The 27,948-nt window shown below is 36.3% G+C and overlaps 2 protein-coding genes across 5 annotated transcripts; one reads left to right on the top strand and one right to left on the bottom strand.

The window, feature by feature from the left end:
• Window positions 1-308: 308 nt before the first annotated feature.
• On the bottom strand, window positions 309-15,735 carry LOC110447042 (mRNA cap guanine-N7 methyltransferase-like). Of its 3 annotated transcripts, none has more exons than XM_021492463.1 (11): window positions 15,648-15,735; window positions 11,617-11,692; window positions 10,717-10,855; window positions 9,743-9,874; window positions 8,597-8,721; window positions 7,910-8,091; window positions 6,501-6,671; window positions 5,680-5,797; window positions 4,561-4,698; window positions 3,742-3,775; window positions 309-3,347 (listed from the first exon to the last, which is right to left on the bottom strand). In XM_021492463.1, exons 2-11 carry the CDS (start codon window positions 11,629-11,631, stop codon window positions 3,193-3,195), a joined length of 1,209 nt encoding a protein of 402 aa, XP_021348138.1. In that variant the 5' UTR covers window positions 11,632-11,692; window positions 15,648-15,735; the 3' UTR covers window positions 309-3,192. The 3 variants fall into 3 exon arrangements, with proteins under 3 accessions (XP_021348138.1, XP_021348129.1, XP_021348145.1); XM_021492454.1 differs by lacking the exon at window positions 15,648-15,735 and adding an exon at window positions 15,043-15,117; XM_021492470.1 differs by lacking the exon at window positions 15,648-15,735 and adding an exon at window positions 14,406-14,476.
• On the top strand, window positions 15,306-27,948 carry LOC110447059 (protein FAM210A-like). 2 transcript variants are annotated; one of them, XM_021492482.1, is made up of 3 exons: window positions 15,306-15,609; window positions 24,215-24,587; window positions 25,111-27,948. In XM_021492482.1, the coding sequence occupies exons 1-3, from the start codon at window positions 15,405-15,407 to the stop codon at window positions 25,583-25,585; spliced, it is 1,053 nt and encodes a 350-aa protein (XP_021348157.1). In that variant the 5' UTR covers window positions 15,306-15,404; the 3' UTR covers window positions 25,586-27,948. The 2 variants fall into 2 exon arrangements, with proteins under 2 accessions (XP_021348157.1, XP_021348165.1); XM_021492490.1 differs by having other exon boundaries at window positions 15,306-15,603.

The raw sequence follows: 27,948 nt of genomic DNA on the forward strand, positions 1-27,948 counted from the left end.
TTCCATCAGTCATAACCATATTCATCATGGAATTACCGGCCAATGACACTCCATATAGGTAAATATGACCGGATAGTTTAAAAACATTTTTATGCCATTACCTGTATAGTTGTTAAACTTCTGACAGACATTTCACAGGCGAAGGCCTATCAAGCACAACTGCATTGATTTAATCAGTTTTATTTATTTACAAAAGTGTGCGTGGACCAAAGGTATACGTTAGTTGAAACTTTACATATAGGTGACCCCCGTGCTGGTGAATTTCAATAGTACTAGACTTCCATGTAAATAAGTAAACAAAGAAATAAACGGTTTAAATTCGTATTTAATGCCATTTAAACACTACATTGTACAATATGTATTAGGTAAGTGATGGACCAGCCACAGGCCATTAATATCGGAGTCACAGAAGTCCTTACCTTTTTCATTTTAGTTTACGTGACTCATAATGGCAAGTGCCTGTGGACCAGTAAATTTCACCATGACAACTAAGCATGCACTTTAGCACCAACAAGCCAATACATCTGATATTATCACTCAATCAATTCCTAGTATGCAGTCATGAGTAGAAGACCTCACCAGAGCTGATTGTAGGCCATGTAGCTCTGTCAGTGATCTCAAGACCTCACCTTAGCTGACTGTAGGCCGTTTAGTCCTGTCAGTGAGCTCAATATCTCATCTGAGATGACTGTAGGCCATGTAGCTGTCAGTAAGCTCAAGACCTCATCTGTGCTGACTGTTGGCCATGTAGTCCTGTCAGTGAGCTCAAGACCTCATCTGAGATGACTGTAGGCCATGTAGTTCTGTCAGTGAGCTCAAGACCTCATCTGAGATGACTGTAGGCCATGTAGTTCCGTCAGTGAGCTCAAGACCTCATCTGAGCTGACTGTAGGCCATGCAGTTCTGTCAGTGAGCTCAAAACCTCACCTTAGCTGACTGTTGGCCATGTAGTCCTGTCAGTGAGCTCAAGACCTCACCTGAGCTCTCGTAGTGCGTGATGAGTCTAAGGCCTCAGCTCACAACTACCTGTGCAAGTCTATAGTCCTCTGAACTAAAACTCACATAAGCCAACCATGAGCTTTGTAAAGAGATTTCTTCTGATCATTCAGAGATTCGTTGGGTAATAGGGCAATAAAGGATATTTCATTAACTGTAATAAAATTGTAATTACAGGGGCTAAGGTGACAGATGTCTACAAAGTGTTATTAAAATTAAAGGTACTGAAGACAACACCGAAAAAGGAAATTCAGTTTCAAATTTGTCATTCTACAAACTCTTTTAATTCAACCATTTGATAGAAAGCATTTTTTTTTTCAGAAGCATTTGTTTCATTGACCATCGACTTATTTAAAAGAAATTAGCTATGAGCATATGTACTGCAGGCAAACTCTGGATGGTAGAACGCTTTAGTCCAAAGTCCATGCAAACTGCCTTGATTTGAAATGCATCGTGCTGAAGCATTAACTGGTGTACATTTTTCTATAGAAGATTGCTCTGTATTCAGTCTTACTTTGATGCAGAATTTAGCACACAAACATCCTCTGTTAGGTCTACCTGATCCCATATCTCAAATGCCTGATTTTTCAAAAACAAAATCACAAGGTCAATTTCTGCTACATATCAGTGAGATTCAGCTGTGCACATAGCTACCACAATAGGTTGTGTAAAAATTATCCATTCTAAGCCCCTCTGAATCAAAATACATTTTTTTTTATCATTATTTGGCAAGATTAACCCTATAAATGAAAATTGACCAGATTCTGAACAAATCGAGTTTCATTAATGATCTGGTGTAATTTTCGGTTTAGGGGTGAAATTTCACGAAAACATTGTTAGAAATTCAAATTCCTGCATTCAGATAATGGTGGATGAACACTTACTTGGTATTTTGTTTAAAGGAAAATGTACATTTTACATCATAGTACAACATGTATTATAGTTCAAGATACGAAATTAAATAATTACCCATTTTCTCCTCACAAAATGTAATTTCATTTACACTTTTATACATGTATCAGTGACAATCACTCTCACACATAAACCACTCCCATTCAGATTTCCAGAGCAATAGGCTCTATCCCACATTGTGTGGTTTCACTATTTTCAAGATCTGGAAAGAAAATTTCTACAAATACATCATTTCATTACACTAAACTGTTGCAGAAAAAAACCATACTAGTAAAAAAAAAATTGTGTTAAAAAACTTTTTATTCATCCGAGACTAGTAAAAAGTAATTGCAAAAATGTAAATGCTGAGAAAATGAGAGGAGAGCAATGGTAGTAAATGGTTGTGAATAGAAAAACATTTAAAATTTGATTCAAATTATAACTTCTGGGAGATAAACTGTAATCTTAACTACCTTGTTCATATAGAAGTCTATACAGATATGTGATGAACAAACCTTATACAGTATTACTTTCGGTTTCTCGAAACATCTAAAAAAAAAATCGATTTAACTTCGGTTTCTCGAAACATCTAAAAACATTCAATATAAATTTCTCCATAAGAAAACATTGCATATTATCAAGTAAGAAAACCAAAATTAATAACTTATGCTTACTGAAGCTTGAGTCCAGCATATTATTTCATTGTAACTACTGAAAAATTTCACAACATCCAACAAAACATTTACTAATCCTGGGTCAAACGAAATAGTACATCTCTAATATCAATTATACAATAAAGTCTTAATGAAGATCATATGTATGGCATTTATAAATGAACTCCAATAGAACTGTCACCAATGTGAATAAACATGAAATCTAGCAATACCTGTAATGTGATAGGTGGCTATCTGAGTGTGTTCTATAGGGGTGTACTTTAGGTGGCCAAGTGTATGTGTTACAGTACAGGTAACCTTATTTTACTTTCAAAACCTGATGTAGCTGGATGACAGAATTTCTTCTGTATAAACCAGAGGTACATTAATACCTTGCACACTGGAATAATGTCCGCCATACCAAACAAGCGTATCATTTCAGACACTTTCTTTTGATCAGTAAGCATTTTCATTGTGACAATATGGTTTTTCTCTCGCCTTCAAATGGGTATTGCCCGCGTCAACAGTTTGTTATCTGCAGGATGTATAGACTGAGGGTGCATCAAAGATCTGCTGCACCATATGCCAGGTCAACATCGATATGCTCTTGAACCTCCCTCGTTTCGCCCCCGTCGTGAGGCTGCCCTCATTACTAGGAAGTCTTTTGTTGTTTATCTGAACATTCGGCAGTGTCTGTGTGTTGGTCACTGTGTCTTTTTCTGGACCTTTCTTTGGAATTTGGTTCAGTCCATAATTTTCCTGTATTTATATCTTTCACTTTTTGGAAAGCAAATGCCAGATAGATCGCTGAAAGGAATATGATTGTATCTGTCACAATGGTGGACAATCTAGTTACTTGTCACAGACTCGGTTAGAGAAAATATTTCCTAGCTCAACAATCAGAAGATAAACATATGATCATAGAAAGCAAAAAGAATTTTCCAAAGAAAGGGAGCAGTCTACAGGTAATATCTTTAAATAAATATAGAAAATTATCATTTTTTAACATGTGGATTTAAAAGTCGCTTTTCATTCCTTACTTTTGTGTAACAAATATACAATTTATATCATATGTCATCTTTTAAATTACATGTTAGATACTGCCATTCTACTAAGTGAGACACTATACAATAAAGAAATTTGTCTGTCATTCTAAACTTCACTATTCAGACAAAACATTTAACTTAAATAAAGTACTTACTGGAGGCATCCCATTCAGCTTGTGACAATGTTCCCTACAATGAGAGCACCGTAAAGTCAGCAAACCATAAACCAGGGCTTTCACTTATTTTTATGTCAAAAGGCAAAACTGCAATCTAAGCAGATCAATTTTGATTGATATAAACACAAGTGTTGTAAGAGTGTTGATTTAAGCAGGGCTAAACCTTGTTAAAGTAAATTTTGCCTCCTGCTGCCTTGTGTGGAAACCAATGATTTTAGTTACATTTTAAATACTTTTCTTACTTTTCAAACACGGGAAAGTACACAAGGAACTCTGGGCAGTTGACCACGCCCTCCAAGTGGAAGTCAAATTAAGCTGTTTTTGGCCCCTAAAATATGGTTCAGCACATTGCCAACACTCCATATAAATACTTCAACCTTATAATACACAACAGCCTTTTGATGGTGGTGGTTCAACACTTCACAAAAATACTTGCCCAAAAACTTTAACCTCAAGCTTACATAAAAACTTTAACCAAGTGTAATTACCAGTTTTGCCCCCTAAAATACAAAAATATGGTTCAGCATATTGCTTACACTCCAAATAAATGCCTTAACCTTATAATAGACAACAGTGTATTGAACATTGTCTGGAAAAAACTTGCCCAAAAACTTTGAACTCAGTGAAGTGGGATGAGGAAGCCAGTGTAGGCGAATAGGCGAGCTTTAACATCCTGATACGATTTTATTAGTAGTGCTTTTTTTTTGGCTGAAGGTAGCACAGTCTAGGATATCTGGAAGTCTAGGATATCTGGAATTATAACAGGTATTATGTGCCAGTGTCTAAAAGCCAACTTACCACTCTGGCAGGGCGATGTCGTTTGAGGTCCTCTGGCCGTGCGTCCTCGTCCTTGAGTTTGTTGAGGCCGATCTCAGTGTCTTTGTAGTCCTCTGGACAGTTTCCTACTAGTGCTGTCCCCTCTGGAGGAGGATAACACTGTAACACAGGTCATTATTATTTTATTATCTCTGCTAGGGATCAAACCCTGGACCTCTGTCTTACAACTCTGATTCTTTACCCACTGAGCTGAAGAGAAATTTCCCCTAGCTGAGTGAGAAGGAATTGGCTAGTATTTTACGAGGGTGACAAACCTTCCCTCAAGAAAAAAAATCATCTTAAGTGTTTCCAGGGGTAAAGTGATGCTTGTGAGAGCAAGGCTGATAGGTATGAAGGTCACAGTGGTAATTATTTTCGAATGCCTTTGCTAGGTACTGAACCCAGGACCTCTGGCTAACTAGTCTGACCTAAACCACTTGAGCTTAAGAGAACCGAGCTGGTAGGAAGTGGCTAGTATTTTACCAGGGTGACAGTACTACAAATACATATACAGTATAACATAAAATGTTTGTTGTGTATAAACATTTGTGAATATCGTGGTTGCTATTGAACCACAACAACATATCATGATTATTTTGCCTACAGAGTTTTAAAGGAATCCGTCAAAAAATGTAGAAGGAGATCTCTGGACACAAAATCAAATACTGAAATGAACAAAGGGCAATAACTTTTGGAAAAACTGTCGAATCACAATTCTTTTAAGGGAGACACAACTTCTTATCATGATTATAATAATGTATACCAAGTTTCAAAGAGATTGGTCGAATATTGTAGGAGGGGATTGCCGGACAAACAGAAGTTTTATGAAGGACGGACGACGCCATACCATAATACTCCCGTCAAATTTGACGGGCGTATAAAAAGGCTTTAAACCACCAAGGAAAGTACCCACGAGCATTTCATGCTATAAAGTATAAGACATAACTCCTAGTGCTATCCAGTTGATGGGGAAAAATACCTGGTAACACTACAAAACATAGACTGGACATACATATTACTGCTATCTATATATCTTTTTTGCAGTATCTTAGATATACCGCTTTAGTTTTTTACTGTTTTTTTTACTGATTTCAGACCTACCTCTAATGCCGACATTCTCCCTAACAACGCCCTGTGTTCACCCATCTCAGACTTTTCTGCGAAATACTCATCAAAGGGTTTTCTGTACACCAGCTTCATACCAAACTCCTCCGCCATTCTACAACAGGGATGTATTAATATTTCTCTCATTTCAGTTTGTGTAAGATAGAGCTGTCAAGGGTAAGAATGGGGATGTAAGAAATGTCTATCTTACACCCCATTTCTGAGCAAACGATGTTTTCAAATATGGGGTATCCTCGCCGACAGATTCGTTTTCGTCAAAAAAGTTCAGGGAAAAAGATGATATTTTCAAAATTGTGCCCAGTCCAAACCCAAACACATTTTTCGTGGTTTCTGAGCTTATTCTGGTAGTTGGAATGAGAGAAAAGTACTCTTTCATGCCCAGGGATGTAGGATAGGGAAATTCTACCCTAAGGATTTTCAAGTTTGGCAAATCCTCGGCACAGCCTCTGGTTTTACCAAATTTGAAAACGCCTTGGGTGGAATTTTCCTATCTTACACCCCTGGACATGGAAGAGTCTTATAGTATCCAGAGGATATCCAACAGGTGATGACTTCGTATAATTAATACTCCTCTGATTGAGTAGCAATGAACTAATGCAGCAATATTAAATTTGACTTGTTTTTTATATCATCTCAGAGTAGAGAAAAGCAGCTTTCCAGATCATCACAGTCACTAATCATTAAGTTTTAGTTGTACATCATACTAGTAGAAATAGATTAAAATGTTCATGTCCCTTAGCCCACTCCTTATTTGGACTGACCCCTTCATAAGCAGGAACATCAGTTCTGACTCTTACTTTTCTAACACGGGGAAGTACACAAGGAATTCTGGGCAGTCGACCACGCCCTCCAAGTGGAAGTCATACTTGGCCCCAAACAGGGGAATGTTGTCTACGTCCTCGCCACAGAAAGTCACACTGTACACGTCATTGCCAGCACGATGGTCAGGAGAGTCACGGAACCGCCGGCTACAGTATAAAGTGGGCATTAGTAATATTTAAATAGGAACAAGAGTACAACAAGAGGCTGAACAATATATGACCATCACCTACTATGTAGATTCCATTAAGACTCATTGTAAAACAAAGGGGTGAACTTCTCTGCTGATGCATTCTTTTAACAAAATGTATCAAATTACTGAAACATTGCAAGAAAAATATACACTTGGACTTTATAACCCAGAAAGTTGATTTTCTTCAATGTAGATGAAATCCAAAAAAATACTTTATACATCAGCAAAGGGAATAAGACAAGGTGCTATAATTTGGCCTAATCTTTTGGGGGAAAAAACAACATTATAGGGGTTGCTCCCTTTTGCCAATGTTTGAAAACAATAGTAAAACAAAAACTTTTTCAATTTAAACAAAGGACCATAACTCTTAGGTTGAACTGCGAAGACAACAGTATACATCAATTAAACCCATTAATCTGAAATCCTGTCTAGTGCAAAAAGCTGTAAAACAGTTTGTACCTTTAGCTATTTCAAAATTGTTACAAAAATGTATCACAACAGTCTCTTTCTCACATCAGTCTCCAACACACAAACTGAAAGACTAAGTAGTTATAGAAATTAGATCACTGACAGGTCAGCAGGGGCCGTACCATGTGCCTGACTGTATATATTTTGATTTTGAAGTGCAGTATATTTGTTATAGGTGTCCAAAGCTCCGATTCCAAGCCCTTATTAAGTGACGCATTTTAGTATATCTGGTAGATGAATGTGTAATTATACAAATGTATAATGTGTACCCATTGTTATAGAAATTACAGCTGTTCCGGGGCCTGTTTTTATACAAGAAATCTCCTGTATGGTCATATTAAGTTACAAGAAAACTCCTGTATGGCCATAATAGGTTACAAGAAATCTCCTATATGGCCATATTAAGTTACAAGAAAAGTCCTGTATGGCCATATTAGGATACAAGAAATCTCCTGTATGCTCATATTAAGTTACAAGAAAAGTCCTGTATGGCCATATTAGGATACAAGAAATCTCCTGTATGGCCATATTACGTTACAAGAAATCTCCTGTATGGCGGTATTAGGTTACAAGAAATCTCCTGAATTGCCATATTAGGTTACAATAAATCTCCTGTATGGCCATATTAGGTTACAAGAAATCTCCTGTATGGCCATATTAGGTTAAAATAAATCTCCTGTATGGCCATATTAGGTTACAAGAAATCTCCTGTATGGTGTGACTTACACGATTTCGTATGAGTCAGGTGTAGTTCCAATGAAGTAGCCACCAAGCTTCAAACATTCGCAGGCGTTCTGCAGCATAAGTTTGGCCTGGGGATAACTTTCAAAACAGTAGTGGAAGGAAAACTGGCAACTTGCAATGTCGAAGCTCATGTTGCTGTCTTTGTACATATCCTTAAGTCGTTTCTGCAGAAAAAGTAAAGATTCAATGTCAAAAGAATTTCAATTTCAAAAGTCACAGCTTTATTACATGTTATCAAGAAGTATGCACTGGTATTCTTGTTACAAATTTTGCTAATCAAGATATTTGCACTACCCAATACCCTTTGTTATTGTATTTGGTCAATCAGGAAACAAAAATATACCTATCTACCCTATTTTTTTCTGAGGATGATAGGGGAAACACAAGTAATTTCTTTTTGACCTAATGAACTATTTTACCATGCTCACTTACAGCAGGAGTTCTGACTTTAACAGTACATACCACTTAATGCCAATACAATCTTTAGGGTAGGCACACAAATCTAGCATAGATAGGGGTAGCTGAAACAAATTTATTATTTCAGTTTGCCTTAATATATACTGATATAAAAATTCATTCAAGTACAGCTTTTGTTATTTTAGACAATTGAAGCATCAGTTCAACTAACCTGCTTTGTTCCATGGCTTATTGTTAAAGTTTAAGACTTACTTTGGTACAATCTGCAGCAATAAACTCGGCAGAGAAGATTCGGTTTGGGCCTCGGTCATTGCGAGCACGGTCAACCATTTCCTGATAACGACTATGGCACTGCTCCACAGATGTTTCTGCTATGTCTGAAAGGTATCACATGTTTATAGATGTTTGAAACAGTACACAGACAATACTGACAACTGAGTATTATATATCTCAAAGCAACCCTTAGCCACGGTAAACACCAGACTTTAAGGAAATCTTCTAAAAACAGTGATGGTTAAATACAAGCAGACCAGCTGGTATGTTATGGAGGCTATGTAGCTATTCAATAGTGACTTATAACACATTGATACATTTGGTTGGTATGTTTATGGAGGCTATGTAGCTATTTAATAGTGACTTATAACACATTAATCCATTTGGTTGGTATGTTATGGAGGCTAGGGAGCTATTTAATAGTGACTTATAACACCTTAATACATTTGGTTGGTATGTTATGGAGGCCAGGTAGCTATTTAATAGTGACTTATATCAAATTAATACATTTGGTTGGTATTTTTATGGAGGCTAGTTAGCTATTTAATAGTGACTTATATCAAATTAATACATTTGGTTGGTATTTTTGGAGGCTAGGTAGCTATTTAATAGTGACTTATATCAAATTAATACATTTGGTTGGTATTTTTATGGAGGCTAGTTAGCTATTTAATAGTGACTTATATCAAATTAATACATTTGGTTGGTATTTTTATGGAGGCTAGTTAGCTATTTAATAGTGACTTATATCAAATTAATACATTTGGTTGGTATTTTTGGAGGCTAGGTAGCTATTTAATAGTGACTTATAACACATTAATACATTTGGTTGCAGCTATTATAAGCTTCATTAATTGGATGAGCATTTAACTTCAATTTTTGAATTTACTTTTTTATAAAATGTCTTACAATGTTCAAATTAATGCATGTACAACACATATTGTCCTTGAATGTAAGTGATCATTTTATATCTTTATACATGTACCTATGCAAATGAAGTGATGAAGTTCAATTTGTTGTTATAAATAAAAGAATTGTGTTAACTTGTTCAGTCTGAACTACATTTTAATCATCCAGTCTTATAAAGTAAAGCATTTTTATCTATACATAACATTTATATCATACCTGCACACACAATTTTAGATATTTGTCCCTTCTTCCACTTGAGAAGATCTCCACCTTTACCACAGCAGATGTCGAGGACACTAAGATCAACACGTTCTTGGCTTTGGCGACATACAGTCTGGATTGTCTCCCCTGTCAAAAACACAACTAGAAATGTAAAATAAGCACCCTGCTAGTTAATGCCCTTGCACACCCTCGCTTATGCCTGATACTATGACAATATGGACACAGTTGTTCCAAAGGATATTTTTCGCATCATCAATTGTTTAATATGACCTTCGACCTTTGACCTTCTGCCTCAAGATCTTTAAAAGTAGACATTGGTATCTAATAAGCATCCTGTAAAATTACAATATAAAGTTGTATGTACCAATTAGTAGACACAAGTTGTGCATTATGATTTACTGTGACATTGACAATCAATCCAGAACCATCTCTAACTACAGGTAGTCATTGTGTTCAATTTTACGTCATAGAAGATTTTTTCTCATGCAAGGGTGTTTGTCCTGGGCATTGGGACATGGAAATCTTTTTTTTTCAAATTTAATAAAACAAAAGGCTTTTCCCTCCAAGGTTGAATTTTGAGGGTAGAAATTCTGCTAATTCTTATCATCATAAATAGCTCAGCAATTGTGCAAACCTCATTACCTAGTGGAATTTATCCCAATATTCTGAATTACTGAGTTGTTAATAATTTCATCTCTCAATTTTATCATGTCAGCAATTTCTTCACTGCAGTATCTTGACATATGACCTCATGCCACCGTGTCATTGAGTGACATCATATACATGAAATGGGGTGAAAAAATATTTTTGACACCCTTTCTTGCCGAGGAATTACCAGGTCGATCATTCACACAGAAATGAGAGGAGAGATATTCCACTTTGCCAAGATTTATTTTTAGCTTGATGGCTTCATGATGACCTTTTCATTTGTTAAACTGTTACAATAAGGACAATTTTGACTCACTTACCTATAAGAACACTTTTCATCCAGTTATTGAAATTTCTTAAATGGAATATACGGCTTTCCTTCCTCTTCTCCAGCCCAGATTCCTGCAGCTCATTGTAATGTTTGGCGACAGTTGAGGTATGATCCGCTTGTTCTTGTGTCTGAGTTTATGATTACAAAAGTTAACATTCAATCCAGTATTTAATTATGTGTGTATATAACATTGGAACCAAAAATGTAATGGTTAAGGACACTGGCCATGACTGATTTTGCGATTTTAAGTTTCAAATCTCCAATTTTACTTGAGAGAATTTTATTACAATAAATGATAATAATTTGTCAATAAGATTCACCAGTTTGGAAATATGTAATATCAAAGTTTTACTTTATACACTAACAATGTACGCATTAAATGTGTCGCAACATTTCAAGACTGACTAGTCCCTTTGAAAAGCTATGGTAGAAAATGTACATAGCTTGACAAAGGGGCCAGTCAGTCTTGAAACATTGCAACACATTTAATGTATTATTTGACTGTTTAATTGTTTGTGTATAAAGTGAAACTTTGATATAAATTTGAATGATTAAAAATGAACAGTGGGACACTACAGCAGTAATCCAAGTCTTTAATCATCAATTAGTTAACGAGTGATATCCTCAGATATACCCAGTGATGACCAACAGTACAACTATACTGCTGTAAACTTATTTATTGTGGGACCAGTATTCAGGAGCAACGTAATACACTTTAATTGGGAGCGTATTTAATACATCATCAGATCTTTATATTCACAGACTTCAACCTAATGCCAAAAGTTTCAAACTTTAAAATATCTCTGCTTTATCATGGACAACTCTTTGATGGTCATTTAATGGGGCAAAAAAATGTTAATATCTATTTTTTGTGAACAAATGTACTCACACTCTGCTCTGCCATCCTGAGTCAAATGTCATGTGAATCAAGATTTTCCAATCCCTTCCTTAATTCACTAAATATTCTGAAATATAAATGAAAAACAATCAGGTTCAAATTGGTTCTTGAATAATATTTATAAGGTTGTTGGTGCTGTTAGTTTCTTTCCAAATGTTTATCCATTTATTTTTAATCGTTTTGTTTATTAGCGAATACTCCTCTTCTTTAGTTAGATCTATTTCTCCTTCTATGTTTTCAAGTTTTAGTGCTTTTTTGGCCAGTTCGTCTGCTTTATCGTTGCCACGGTATATCAACATGGGCCCGAATATATTCGAATATTATGTTTATACCCTGTTTTTCTAAGATATCGACCGAATTGAGGTTTGAGTTTAATGTAGTGTTTCTAATACTTTTTCTTGTCTGAATAGATTGTATTGAAGAGAGACTGTCTGTTACGATAACAGTGCCACCTGGAGGTTTATTAAGATCTATAACTCTTAGAGCTAATCCTATAACTATAATTTCGCTAGTGTATACCAAACTATTATCGGTGATTCTCATGGATATATTATCTTCCTTAGAGTAAATACCTAATCCTACTCTGTTGTTATTAGGATTTTTAGACCCATCAGTATAGTATTTGGTCATATTTTTATATTGATCTTCTATTAAAGATAGGGCTATGGCTTCTGCAAAATCTGAAGATACGTTTTTAAGGAGGAAGAAGAACCAATTAATTCAGGCATCAGTATTTAATACAATACTTGCAGGGTTGGCACCCAAATCACTGAGGTCCACACATTCCTAAGAAACTGTATACATGTTGGCAAAAAATACCTTGTAAGTAAGGACCTTCGAAAATTTTATGTAAATGTCATCTCCACCGACAAAAAACAAAACAGAAAAATGTAAACTATGCCAATTTTAAGTAACCACTAGTTGAACAATTCATATCAAATTTAAAAATCCTTTGGGTGGAACTTCCTTACCTTGCAAATTTCACTACTTCAATGCCCATGACTAGAATTATATGTCAGGGATAGTGAAAATATTTAATGTTTACTATGAAAATGTAAACCAGACAGGAAGGATCTAGCTAGTACTTCAAATATAAAATAGTTAATTCCTGACATGAATCAATTCCATTTGAGGGGACTTACATTGTAATGGTTATTCCTGGATATATTTAAGGGGCATATATATGTTTGATGACCAATTCCTTTTCTACAGTATTGCTGGTGTTGTCAGTTTATATATTTCTAACATGGTGTTGCATTATGTTGAAATTCATGTCTGGTTTTAGCCCATATCAGACTTGTAATATTCTGGTGAAATTATGGGGATTTATCTCCCTTGGACTGTGGTTATCGATGTTTGTAAGATCTTGCTAATGGTATACCATTGTGAACTCGTTAGGTACACTCTCCTGAATCATGACATTATGCAGACGCCACATTAGTTACAAACTGTGCTAACCTGATTAATACATTATGGCTAAAGGCTATGATCTGGTCTAACAACCTTTTATATTGAAAGGGTGCACCCTCGCAGCTAAAAGCACCAATGATTATGGTGTTGCTTTGTCAATAGCATTGATCACTTTTAAGAGATCTATAAGGCTATATTGAATTGCAGTCTCGGCAAAATTTGATGGCCTTTAGGATATGTCGAATGAAATCTTGTTCAGTCCTGTACAAAATCTGGTTATACAAAGAGAAGTAGAACAACAAAACTGCTTTTTGGTCTGTAAAAGCTGAATCAATTTTGTTTGAAATAATATTATTTTCAGTTTAGTTTCTCTGTCAGATTGATTGTTTTTGGCAATAACTGTAACTAGCATCTGTCCACAACCCTATAGCAGGTATACAGTAGAGGGTTGTGGCCATGGGTGATATTTTTGTTAAATGGCTAACCCCTGTACAATGATATGTAAAACAATTATAAAAATAAAACTGTACTAAAATTGGTATAAGCATGATGAAGTGGGCTATGTGAGCTTCACATTTGTAAAAAAAAAGGAAGATTCTTTTGGTTCGAGAATAAAATTTTGGCCATAATCCGAAAGGGTGCCTACACATGAAAAGCTAGCTTTACAGGAGGTAACATTTTGACAACAGCACACGACACAAAATTGCAAAAAATCAAGTTTTACAACTTAACTGGGACCCAGATAATTCTGCAACCAGGTAGGTAATCTTAAATTTCAGAGAGAACTTAGGAAAAAAAACTAGTGGCGGGGGTCAAATTTAGGGTCAAAAATAGCAATTTTTGACATTTTTTGGTAATTTTTGATGTGGTAACCATGGTTTTCACACAAGTGACATACATAGAAAAAAGAGGTTTATACATTTCTCAGTACTTTATATGTATTGTAAATGAAATGCAGTTTACAAATATATATACATGTATACATGTGTTGTGTAGGGTAAATCCGCTGTGTTTACATTTCCTCGACATGTGCCTTGTTTATCAGAGTCGAGCCATTTCTACTGTACACTGCTACCTATGATGTTGTGATTCTCTGATTTAGCTCAGTCTCCCTTAATGGAGATAGGTACAACTTAGTTTGTTAGTTTCAAGTAAGATGAAGTCAAGATGGTTGGAAAGTTAAGCAGGGAATTGGATCCTACAGGGTGTCAGATAAGACAAGATTCATTGAAGTTTCCACATGGTGTTGGATAAGACTGATGTTACTAGCATCTTCTTTATATTGTAACAGGAAAGAGAATATAGTGTGCTTTCACTGGGGATCAAACCCACGATCCTGAGGTTCCTAGTCAGATGCGCTTCCACCTTACCTTAGGGAAATTCTCTCTAGCTCCAAGCTAGAAGGCGACCGTAATCATATGTATAATTTAAATCTGCCACACTAGTCCCCACTTTTTAGATTTGTTCACCCTCGAATACCACAACCCAGGTTCTAATTCCCTGTCACCGCAGGAAGGGCCACGGACACCATTAACAGGAAAGAGAGTAGTGTGATTCCACTGGGGATTGAATCCTCGATCTCCAGGTTCCTAGTCGGACGCTCTATCACTGAGCTAAAGAGAAAATCTCGAGGCTAGAAGGCAACCGTAATAATAAGTACAATTATTAAATTAAAATCTGCCACACTATTATAGGTGAAGTGACAGACAAGGTTAGTACCCGTGATTAGACAGGTATAACAGAAAATAGCACATGATTTTAGACGGGTTTCATTGTCTGCATAAATATGCAAAATAAGGTGTCGATTTAGCCAAGTTTCTCTGTAATATTATGTTTAATGAAGAACATTTACTATCCTCTTGTTCTCTATCAAACCATTGTTGCTGCTGTGGCTGAAATGCAACCTTTAAGTTATGGATGTATTTATTTTAAATTTATTCTAAACTGTATATTAACGATTTTTAATTAGAATGTTCATTGTTTTCACGTATTCGACCAGCAGTCTACCTGTCAACAGGCGAATGAGAAATCGGGGAAAAGAAGATGGTTCTTTCTCGTGGTGCGCCGGTGTTCGTGTTTATGTTGGAAAGCGGATGTCGGATGTCGTATTAAACTTTTCTTTACTTTCTCAAATTATATTGCACAAATTTAAGAACGGAATTTCTATTTAGAAAATGATATCAGAAACTGAATAGAAACAAGTCGGTGATTTTTTTTTTCTCCCATCGTTACAGTAATGTCGTAACTACATGTTGAACCTATTTATGGCAAATTGGTCACCACATTGCTAGCTTACTACCCTACTAATGTCATTTTCCGTTAACTTGCATCATTATGTGAATGTCATTCGTTGGTTATGTTGATGGTTTATGCGATTTTCAAGTAACATGTTCAAGTCAGCGCACATGTCCATTCGGAGGACTGTCCGACAGTTTTGTCGACAGCAAATATGCCAAAGACATGCACTCAAAGTCAAAGAGTTTGTCAGGGCGCGTCCATGGATTTGGACGTCACGTAAGACAGCAGCACAAGGCACATACGCACAGGGATACCAGGAATTTGCGCATGGTAATGGTATGCATTTAATTTAGTCTACCGGGCTACATACTCACGGGGAGGTTGCTATCGGGTGGTGGGGGAGTAGCTGTTTTGTTGTAGCAGCTAACGGGTTGTTTCGCCCCAAATCCCGTTCGCTCTAAGCCTAAGGGTTGTTTCGCCCCAAATCCCGTTCGCTCTAAGCCTAAGGGTTGTTTCGCCCCAAATCCCGTTCGCCCCACGTTGTTTCGCCCTAAAAAATATTTTTTCTTTAAGTCATATATATCATGTTAAAAGTTAAAAAAACTTATCTTTCTCTTTCCATTTCATTACCTTAATTAAGTAATGTTGAGACACATGAGATACCATGCTGTCTGCGTCTAACCAGAGTTGCACGAAATGCAAAAATCATCCATAACGTAATGTTGAATTATAACACAGTATTGAGAAATGCCCTATTTATGACAAGTTATCTACTCAAAATTATCTACTCAAATATGCAAATTAATTTTTATTGGTCGGTACTATCAAAACTTATCAAAACGATCTCCTCCAATGAACAAAAAACAACACTGACATGCGCCGAAATCAAGTAAAAAAAACATCGTCACACGGCGACAATTATGTTTACACTAGACTAAATGTGTTAACATGGGAAAATAATATTGTTGTATACCCCGCAATGTAATTAAAATTACACCATTTTTGTTTCATTTCACTATTCTTATTTATTTCTAAAATTCAATTCAATATATGTTATGTGTGTTGGCGTGAAGAATATAACGAAATCCGTTTTTTGCTTTACAATGTACTTAAAAACAACACAAACAATTTTTTTTTTTAATAAAACTGATTTTTATGATATGAAAGACTAAGAAGACTTAATGTGTGACTTAAAACAAATAAAAATGAAAAGAAAATACCAAACAATGTTTCGCCCTAAAAAAAATGTTTTGGGGCGAAACAACCTGGCGTGAAACAACCTAGGGTGAACAGGATTTGGGGCGAAACAACCCAGTACCGTAAGGATAAACCAATTGATCTGTCTGGTTACAGACAATCGACCCAGTCCAGTTCCGCTACAATATAAGCTTAGACTCGATATATTGAAAAGTTGTAGGAACCTCATCGATTATATTTTAAAAATCGTTTTGAATGGCATCTACACCAATGTATTTAAAGTTGTCCAATTTTGTTAGGAACTCTTGATGTTTTGGTTACACAGTTGTTTCGATACTTAAAGTAGGATGTTTCGGTACTTTTTATACGCCCGGTAAATTTGACGGAAGTATTATGGTATTGGGTTTACCGTCCATCCGGCGTAAACTTTTGTTTGTCCGGTAATCTCCTACATTTTCGACTGATCTCTTTGAAACTTGGTATACATTATAATCATGATATGGTCCTACACATTACCACCAAGAGGTCACCTACAAGACAATCCTATAACATCCATGGGCATGTATTGGAGGAGGTAGAGAGTGCCAAGTACTTAGGAGTCACCATACCTCAGAAACTCAGCTGGAATACTCACATCAATAACGTAGTGAAGAAAACCAACAACACCAGAGCTTTTCTTCAAAGAAATATAACCAAGTGCCCATCGACAACCAAAGACCTTTGTTACTAGGTATTAGAAAGACCACAGATGGAATACGCCAGCAGCATTTGGGATCCACATATTACCAACAATATACACAATATGGAGATGGTGCCGAGGTTTCGTCACTGGAAATTACCAACAGACCAGCAGCGTGAGCAGCATGTTACAACAGCTACAGAGGCCCATCCTCCAAGAGAGAAGATCAGTCAGCAAGGTCACCATGATGTATCGCATTATGAATGGATTAGTGGCAATACCATCGATTCCTCATACCATTCACTAGGACACTTATTAACAATATTCATTTTTTCCAGACACCATCAGGCTGTTGAACACTTTACCATCAGCAGTAGTAGACAGCCCCTCTCTTGATATCTTGACCACCACCAACCTACGATAGTGCACCATAATGCTTTTAAGTTTTTAAGGGTCCCCGTCCCTCGGCCTAAATGTAATGAGGCATTTTTTTTCTTTTCTACGGCGTCACTATTGCATAAGCAAATTATTTCTGAACAATAACCCATGCCTTGCAGGATTTTCTTCAGATTATTTGGGAAATTAAAGTTAGATTTGAAATTGTTTCGATTTTTCCCGGAACAAATTTCGAGCATGGACAAATACAGTGAACACCGTAAATCTGACCATGCCCTTCACAAGGGAGTTATTTTTGGAAGTTAATTCATACTTTTCTCTTTGCTCATTTTGTGAAGAATCCAGGCGTGAATTTATTTGTTGATTGTATGGGAACCTGACAATAGTCGGTAGATTCAATACAGCCTCGTTATTTGTCATGTCATCAGAAACTGAGGAACCATGGATGCGAGACATGTGAAACTGATAGCGTTTGAAGTGAGTGATCTTGCGACGGAGCACAAGTTCGTTACAAATGTCTGAAATTTTTTATGTGTGCTTTGACTCATATGAGTAGGTCTGTAACATATGTGTCAGTAGGTCTATAGAATATGTGTATTTCAGACATTTGACTGTAACAAACCCTGTTGATCAGTGCAGTGTAACGGACGATATTTCTGATAAATTGCATGAGCGTAAAATTATTTCCATTGCCGGCATTGGTGATTTCAAACGATGTGCATTTTTCACAAAATTGCAGACCTCAAGTGGTCTTGTTTTCGTTGTAATAAAAGTGTTTTTTTATATTTTTTTTATTTTGCACCTAAATTTACAAGGACATTGTCAAATCTCATAATGCCCAGCGATATTTCAGCAGCCGTCATGTTTATTTATATTGGATATTGTAGTTCCGGTCAGTGTTGTAATAATACACTAAAAATTGTGTCTCGTGATGCATGGTAATTAAAGTCCCATCAACGACACAACTTCAAAGAGGCTATATAGTGACAATGCCATGCAAATGTAAATATATATAATTTGATGCAACAATTGTTTATTAGAAATATAACACATAAAATATAATAACAATCTGAATATTGATGAACAAAACAACAAAAAACAGAGTAATTTTCTAACAATAATACTAAAACAAACAAAAATCCCCATTACACGAATCAATAAAATTCCGGGTGCCAATGCAACATGTTTAGGACAACGAAAAGAAAATATAGTGACAAAAAATAAATATCTTGCGGACTTACGTATTCTACAAACAAATTATAAAGATACAAAAAAACTAAACAAAAAAGAGAGACAACTCTTACATTTGTACCAATAATAAACAATTAACAACATACAATATATGTACATTATAGCACTTTTTATATAAAAATATAATACAGTAGGCATTACCAACCAATAAAATTACTTCAAATGTAATAACCAATATAAAACAAATTGCACATTGTGTATAAAAAACATTATAACAAACATTATGAACAAAACAATAGTTAACTTTCACGTTATGTACAGATAACAACATACCATATTGTGCTATAAAAAATATCGCACTATAAAGCAATAATTCACTTTGTCATTACATAAGGATAACAACATATATATATTGTGGTCTAACAAATATCACACTATACAACAATGATAAACTTTTACATTATGTACAAATAACAACATTGTGGTATAAAAATATCACATTTTAAAAATAACACTGTTGTATGTAATATAAAAAAAATGAACTTGAAATATAGGCCTATTGGGCATATAATAACAAATATAAAATATAATCCGGACTACTGTGATGTCTTGTGATACACTTACTTGTATGTATAAAATACTTTCCAGGCCAAAATGTCTTTCCTGTTGGGTTATTGCACAACCGTTTAGCCTAGTACCGCATTCCTTACAACCTTTCTGGTCAAGGTATTCAGACTACCCTGCGACCAGGTTAAAAAGTTATTGGCGTATTCGTGATCACTAGTACTACAGGGATCCTCATCGGACGTCGCTGTCAGCTCATCAGTCAAGTTGTCAGTAGTAGGGGCCTCAAGTTTTCAGTGTCTCTTCATTGTGTGAACGAGTGTCACTTTGTTTCGTCACATAGTCGTGGTCTAGCAGTTGATATTGGACATCCTTGTTGTTATTTTTGTCTGTTAATGCGTTTAGTTTACATTTAAAACGGCCATTTTTACGTCAGGCTTGCATGTCGGCCATGACTGCCATGACGTTGTTTACATCGTTTCGACAGCTTTTTTGCCCACACTTTCGCAATGGAGATTTTCAACGCAAGGGACACAACTCTGTATTCGAAACGTTATTCAAACGAAATCTATTCGAGGGTAGATAACAACATTGTCGAAATGGTAATCAGGGGAAGGTGACTCTAACACTGGAAAACGACAGTGGAATTCTTTATTGTTTTGCTCTGCCGGGGACGGGGATCCTTACCTGTATGAACCGTAAATTTGCGGGTATAGTCCGCAGGTTTATTTTGGGGTCAGATGTGAAGAAAAAAACTAGAAAATAAAAATGATTTTGGAAAAAAATCCTAAAAATAAACGGTATCAAACAGGAAAAATTAGCATCAGTAGCTTGGTGTTTATAACGCCGATTAATTAACGATTGATTGATTGGAGTCAACAAGCCCATGAAGGTCTCCCTGCGTTCCGCTTGGAATGAGTTGATGATGGACGAATCCTGCAGAAACCAAACGAAGAAAGTGTAGCTATGTAATGGATTTTAAATGCACCTGTGAAAAGTTGAATTGCTCACATCACACAAAGTCCAAGAATACACTTAAGTGGTATGGACTGTACCTTGACGGATTTCTTTGAAACTTAGTAGGCTAAATAACCATGATATGCTGTTGTTTCCTTGAAAAGAATTTTGATTCAACAATTTTTCCGAAAGTTATTGCCCTTGGTTTAATTCAGTATTTGATTTTTGTCCAGCAATCTCCTCCTACATTTTTCAACGGATCTCTTTGAAACTTGGTATACATTATAATCATGATATGAAGTTGTGTCTCCCTTAAAATGTAAGAAAGTATATAACACTGTATGGCATTCGACAGGCATATATAGTTCTGCCCCGCGGTACTCTTGTTGTAAAGTAAGAAAAATGCTGAAATTAGTTACACAAGGAATATAAAAAGTAAACAAAGCACTAAGTTGAAAATTAAGTTAAAGTGCTGAAAACAGTATAAAATTCCTGAATCAACCTTTTGGAAATATTGAAACATCTTGAACAGGTACCAAAATGACAGAGTACTGAAATATTTGTTCCTCCCTAAATAACAGTGAAAACACTTACTATACTGGTCATGGCCATGTATATTGAAACTGCACCAACTATACTGGTCATGGCCATGCATATTGAAACTGCACTGGCACAAATTTGTCTTTGTTTCCAATCTTGTTTGTTTTCAATAATTGAATAATTAGCACATGCTATGTTCCAAAACTTAAAATCTACTGCAACAGACTTACAAAAGTTACCATGAAAATTCATGGAATCTTTTGTCCTAGATTGCAGAGCAGACTATAAATGAAAAATATTTTGTAAAGTTCTGTAAAACCTTGAAAAGATAGTAGCAGTTGACTACTACTGTTCATTATCACTTTGGTGAATAGTAATTATACATAGGGAGGATGGCATACTTATATTATGTCTCACGATAAACACAGTTATGGCCTATTGTTCATTATTAGCTCACTTGGTCCAAAGGACCAAGGTGAGCTTATGCCATACCGTGGCGTCAGTCGTCCATCCGTCCGTCGTCCGGCGTCCGTGTGTCAACAATTTCTTTTAAACGACTTCTCCTTCTTAACCACTGATTGGAATTTAACTAAACTTGACTGGAAGCATCCCTAGGTGATGGGGATTCAAAATTGTACAAATGGTGGGGCTGACCCCACAGGGGACTGAGGGGTGGGCAAAAAAGGGTTATTTGTCTATATTGCATTAAGCGACTTCTTCTCTGGAACTAAGTGATGGATATCAACCATATTAGACTGGAAGCATCCCTAGGTTGTGGAGATTCAAAATTGTACAAATGGTTGGGCTGAAATAAAGCCAAATTACCCCTTTACAGCCCCGTCCCTCAGTCCTCTGGGGGGGTCAGCCCCACCATTTGTACAATTTTGAATACCCAACACCTAGGGATGCTTCCAGTCTAATATGGTTGATATCCATCACTTAGTTCCAGAGAAGAAGTCGCTTAATGCAATATAGACAAATAACCCTTTTTTGCCCACCCCTCAGTCCCCTGGGGGGTCAGCCCCACCATTTGTACAATTTTGAATCCCCAGGGGGCTGAGGGGTGGGGCCAAAAAGGGGTAATTTGGCTATATTTCTACAAACGATTTCTTCTGCAGAACTATGCACTGGATATCGATCATATTTAATCAAAAGTATTCATTGGATTCAGGGATTCAAAATTGTACAAATGGTGGGGTTGACCCCCCAGGGGACTGAGGGGTGGGGCCAAAAAGGGTTATTTGTCTATATTGCTTTAAGCGACTTCTTCTCTGAAACTAAGTGATGGATATCAACTATATTAGACTGGAAGCATCACTAGGTGGTGGGGATTCAAAATTGTACAAATGGTGGGGCTGACCCCCCCAGAGGACTGAGGGGCGGGGCCGAAAAGAGGTAATTTGGCTTTATTTCTACAAACGACTTCTTCTGTAGAACTATGGGCTTGATATCAATCATATTTAATCAAAAGTATATATGGGATGCAGGGATTCAAAATTGTACAAATGGTGGGGCTGACCCCCAAGGCTAAGGGGTGGGGCCAAAAAAAGTTTATTGCCTGGAAATGGTTGAGATCCCCACCATATAACCACATATACAATTGCTGAGTATAAAGAGAAGAATGCACATTTGCTTCCGGGATGACCCTAGGGTCTGGCCCCACCCTTGGAAACATAGTCCTTGGGCCATAACTTAAAAACGGTTGAGATCCCCACCCCAAAACTATATATACAAATGCTGGGCATAAAGAGACGAATGCAGTCATGATATTAGAATAGAACCTGGGGTCTGACCGAACCCCTAGGGACCTAGTTTCTTAGTCACAGCTTGGAAACAGTTGAGATCCCCGACCTATAACCATATAGACAATTGCTGAGTATAAAGAGATGAATGCACATATGCTTCCAGGATGGCCTTGGGGACTGCCCCACCCTTGGAGACTTAACCCCTGGGTCATAACTTTGAAATGGTTAAGATCCCCACCCCAAAACTATATATACAATTGTTGGGCATAAAGAGACAAATGCAGTCATGATATTAGAATTGACCCCAGGGTTTGCCCCACCCTTGCAGACTTAACCCCTGGGTCATAACTTTGAAACGGTTGAGATCCCCACCCCAAAACTATATATACAAATGCTGGGCAAAAAGAGACAAATGCAGTCATGATATTAGAATTGATCCTGGGGTCTGGCCACAACCCTAGGGACCTAGTTTCTGAGTCACAGCTTGGAAACAGTTGAGATCCCCACCCCATAACCATACATAAAATTGCTGGGCATGAAAAATCGAATACAGATATATATGCTACAAGGATTGGCCTTGGGGTCTGGCATATTCCCATGGATCTCATTTGGAGAATATTCTGCCATGATTGCTTAGATATCCAGGTGAGCGATACAGGCCCTATGGGCCTCTTGTTGGTATTAACGTTTGTCTGAAAGGTGGCGACTAAGCATTGATTGCAAACTTGTTGAATATGATATCGGAAATTAAACTTTGCAAAACATTATCAGATTGAGACCAATGTGCATAAATTAATTTGGTCATTGTTCTGAAAATATTTTGCTAATAATTCATTGTACAGTGTGATAAAGACTTTAAGCAAAAGCAGGTAAATGAAGGAGCATCAATTCCGTCTTTTGTATTGCAGAGTTATCTGCTCTTGTGAGCAGGTATTGATTATTACGTCATTTATTTTGTTTGTGAGAGTAACATCATAACTTTTTGAGAAAACGACGTAACTTTCTCACACAAACTAATGACGTAACAATCAATACCTTCTTGCAAGAGCAGATAACTCTGCAATACGAAAAGACGGAATACCCAATCTTGAGCTACTGCAGCAGCATTAGAATTTCAAATTTATATACAATAAACAATGGGGCTATATACAGAATTCTTATAGACTTATTTAAATTTTCGTAGACCAGCAGACTTTGACTATAAAAAAACACTTATATATTTAGTGATTGATATCATGAAATTAAGATACTACGTCTTATAATAATTAAGTAATTTTACAGAAAACTATTCCCTCACCATAACACTTGTCAAGGAATCATACACATCATGGTAAATAACAATCTGATTAAAATCATATGTTATATGGCTTCATTAACTACGCACTACGCCTGAACATCGTTCAGGCGCAGCCATGTAACAGATGATTTTAATCAGATTGGGTAAATAACATCCCAGACAACTTGGTCTTTGAAGCTAGGATTCCAACAGACCTACAATCTTTTTCATGGAGATTGTCAATTGGTCTACCGTTAAGTTTGACCACTGCTGCAGACTTCTATTTACATGTATCGCATGATTTTTCCTTGCCCAACCATCATTAGAACCAGTATTAACTGCAGTGATACCAATCATTCATTCTGATTCACAAAAGTTTTACAATTTCTTTTTCAGACAGGACAATTCCAGTTTTGGTGAACAAACAAATTCATCCATCAGATTGGGTCGGCAAACAACCATTAATATATCCCAAAAGTATACCTTTGTTTGGTTCCCGAGGTAATGTGAACTATGTACAATTTAATCACTACCATAATAATGTCATCTCCAGACAGTTTAGTGTTCGGACGAGACAGCAGCAAAAGTCATCAGAAGAAATTCAGAAACCACCTGAAGGAGAAGGACAAAATGTTGAAAAGCCTGCAGAACAACTGACTTTGATACAGAGATTTAAGAAAACTTATAAGGAACACGGAAAAGTTCTTGTAGCAGTGCATGTGTTGACGTCATGTGTGTGGTTTGGATCTTTCTACGCTGTTGTAGACAGGTAAATACTTCTCAATAGTCCATACGGTTTGTTGATTCTAATTGTTAATCCTTGATCTCAGGTTCACTGATACAGCTAATGGACCCCCTACTCCTGGTTTATGTCTAACAATGACCATGTCAACCTTGCAACGATTATTTTATTTTAAATACATATACCTTAAATGAGATTTCTGATGAAAGTCATATGGCATTGGAAGAAGTTTCAGGTCCTGTTCAATATGATCAAAGCATACATGATAATATTTATTGCAAGGATTTAAGCTGAAAAAATCTTATTGTGTTTTGTTGTGCTTCTAAATCTCATTCTAAAAGGCTCTTTAGCGGAACAGTATCAAATATTCTGAGGGTTAGGACAGGTCTACTTTAAAATGAAGGGGTCTCAGGTTTTACCTTACCTCAGAGTGTGCAGTCAATATGCATAGCTACAACCATATGTGGTACATTTATCTCTTCTGCAATCAAATGATTGAAAAAATGATGACAATTGTGCTAACTTTTAATAATTCATTTTCATTTTGCAGTGGAGTGGATATTGTGGCAATGCTTGAATGGATGGGCTTTAGTGAAACAATTACAAACCCGTTTAAGTCATCAAGTATGGGAAACGTGGCACTTGCCTACCTTATGTATAAGTTGGCGACCCCGGCCAGGTACACTGTGACCATTGGCGGCACAAACATGGCCATCAAACACTTGATGAATAAGGAGAAAATGTCTAAAACAAAAAAGGAGGACAAGATCAGGAGCTTATTTAAGGAAGGGGTGAAAGATGTCAAAGATCAGAGTACTAGGAAGTTCAAACAATACAGGTTTAAAGCACGGGCAAAAAGGAACGCTGCTAAAGCTCAGAGCACAAAGAAGGTCAAAGCAGTTGGAAAGAGAGTGTTTTCAAGAATCAAATGGAGGCGAGACAAAATTATGCTTAAATTGAAAACTTCTCGATTAAACAGGAAAGGTTCCAAAAAGGAAAATGGAAACAGTGATAATGAGGCTTAGATGGAAAACATCTTGATTACTGGTAAACAGGAAAGATTCCAGGGATAAATGGGAACAGTGGTAGTTAGACTTAAAAGAAAAACATCTCGATTTATATCAAGTAAACAGTGAAGGTTCCAGGGGGATAAATGGAAACCTTGCTGATAGAGAGTTTAACTTGTATCCAACCATCTGTAATCATATTTACAAAACAGGTTTTAAGATTTAAGAAATATAGTGTAGTTTTGTTGATATGATCATTGTGTTTGTTTTTTCTCATCTTGTACAAAGGGTCAAAGTGAGCTGATGGTGCAGTTTTACAACAAGTGATTTCTAAGTTGTTCATCCTTCAGCATAATTTTATGATAATTTATTACGGATACACATAAAACAAATGATAAAAAATACTGTAAGTGTACATATGTTACCAGTTATCTTATTTTTGTGCTAATACCTGCCCAAAATAAAAATTATTTCAAACATTATTTATTTTAAAACATTTATGAAGCAAATTTTATCACCTTATTTTAGTTTGTCAGTAAAAGCTTTCATTTTGCTCTGTGCTCCTTATCATGTCAACATTACATTTTGAGTTTTCCAAGTTTTTGAAAATTTACTGAAAGTCATCAATTATTACATTTCTCACAATAATGAAGGCCTGTCAAGTATGCAGTGAAATTGTTGTAATGTGTAGTGTAATGTGTCAAGTCCATGCCAGAGTGCTAAGCTTTGTTTGCATTGCAATCAATTAAATACACTTACAGCAAATTAGCATATATACATGTGTATATAGATTTGATGTAATTTTTATGAAGGTATCTTATTTTATTTAAGGATTGGCTTTCTCTTTTGTTAGTTATCTGTTGATAACTATTCTGTTATGAATTATTCCTGTTTGAACTACAGTTAAACCTGCCTGAGAGACCATCTCCAAAAAGACACCAACTGAAAAAAGGGAGACCACTCTATGAACTTTCCAGAGGTGGTCTCTAATCAGAGGTTTGACTGTAATTCCTTACTAGGTCTCTTGGGGTTTGTTGTAAACATTAAAATCTACTGCTGAATTACAGAATTATAAAGAATTTTAATTTAAAATTATTGAATTTTTACTATGATTACAACTAACGGATGTATTTAATTTTGTGATATTTTATTGTGATCAAATTGGGAAGTTTGCTTGTACAAAAGATTTGGACAGGTGAGCTGATGAAATGTTGCCTGTCTGTTGTCTGTCCCTCTCGGAGGGCAAGGCTCAATAGAGGAATGGAAGGTAAATATGATTTATTCCTTCAGAACATGTGAAGGAATTTTAATTGAAGTTGGTTTAGAGCATTTTTGTCTTTGATTCCTGAGGCCTGAGAGGTGGGGCCCCAATACAGGAACTATGGGGTACAACTATAGTTCTATCGATTAACATCCTCAACTAATAACAACATACCTACACACAAAATGTGCATGAAGAAACGAATACATCCATGCTACCAGGATTAGCCTTGGATCCAGCCTCATCCTAGGGGACTATGTCACGAGGTAACAACATATAGACAGTTGGGAACCCCACACTTTAACTACATATTTACAATTGCTAGGCTTGCACATAAAGAGGCAAACACACTCATTCTACTAGAATTATCCAAGGTGTCTGACCCACATTTGGGCAATAAGTCCCTGACTCATACCATGGAAACATTTCAGATCCAGACCCTACAACCACTTGTACAATATGCTAGACATGAAGAGATAAATGCATGCATTTTCCAGGAATGGAACAGGAGTCTGTCTTGTCCTCTTAAAGTCCAAGAGTCCTGATATGGAAAAATGAACTTGCTGGGCCATAAGAGATGAATATACTCTTGCTACCATGAATGCTCTAGGGTCCTATTGGTCCCTTGAGGTTTGATGCTTGGGTTATAATTTGCAATTAGTTTGAGATCCCCATTTCAACACTAGATCACTCTCGTAGCATGATTACACTACCAGGATAAGCCCAGTCTAGCCCCACCCTTGGGGAGTTAGTCTTAGGATCATTACATGAGAATGATGGCAGTTCCGACAGCACCTGGTAACCATATGTATGGATTTAAACCACATTGCAAAATATCTAAGGGATCTGAAAGTCAACTGTTGAAAGAAACATTCAGAAAAAAAGGAAACCGATGATGGATACAGACTGTATAGGCAATTCTTGATGCAGTATATAAATATTTAAAATTCATTTATTTAATCAATGCAAAAGTTGAGCAATTGTTGTGAACCTACGTGTATTTATAGAATGGAACTAATTCGTGAAAATCTGTGTATCAATATGATTAATTGGTTTTGATTGCATATCTGTTGTAAACGAATAAAGTGTGTACATGTAATAAATGTATTATTCATATAAA

This window comes from Mizuhopecten yessoensis, unplaced genomic scaffold (assembly GCF_002113885.1).
Source record: "Mizuhopecten yessoensis strain PY_sf001 unplaced genomic scaffold, ASM211388v2 scaffold371, whole genome shotgun sequence".
Lineage (NCBI taxonomy): Eukaryota > Metazoa > Mollusca > Bivalvia > Pectinida > Pectinidae > Mizuhopecten > Mizuhopecten yessoensis.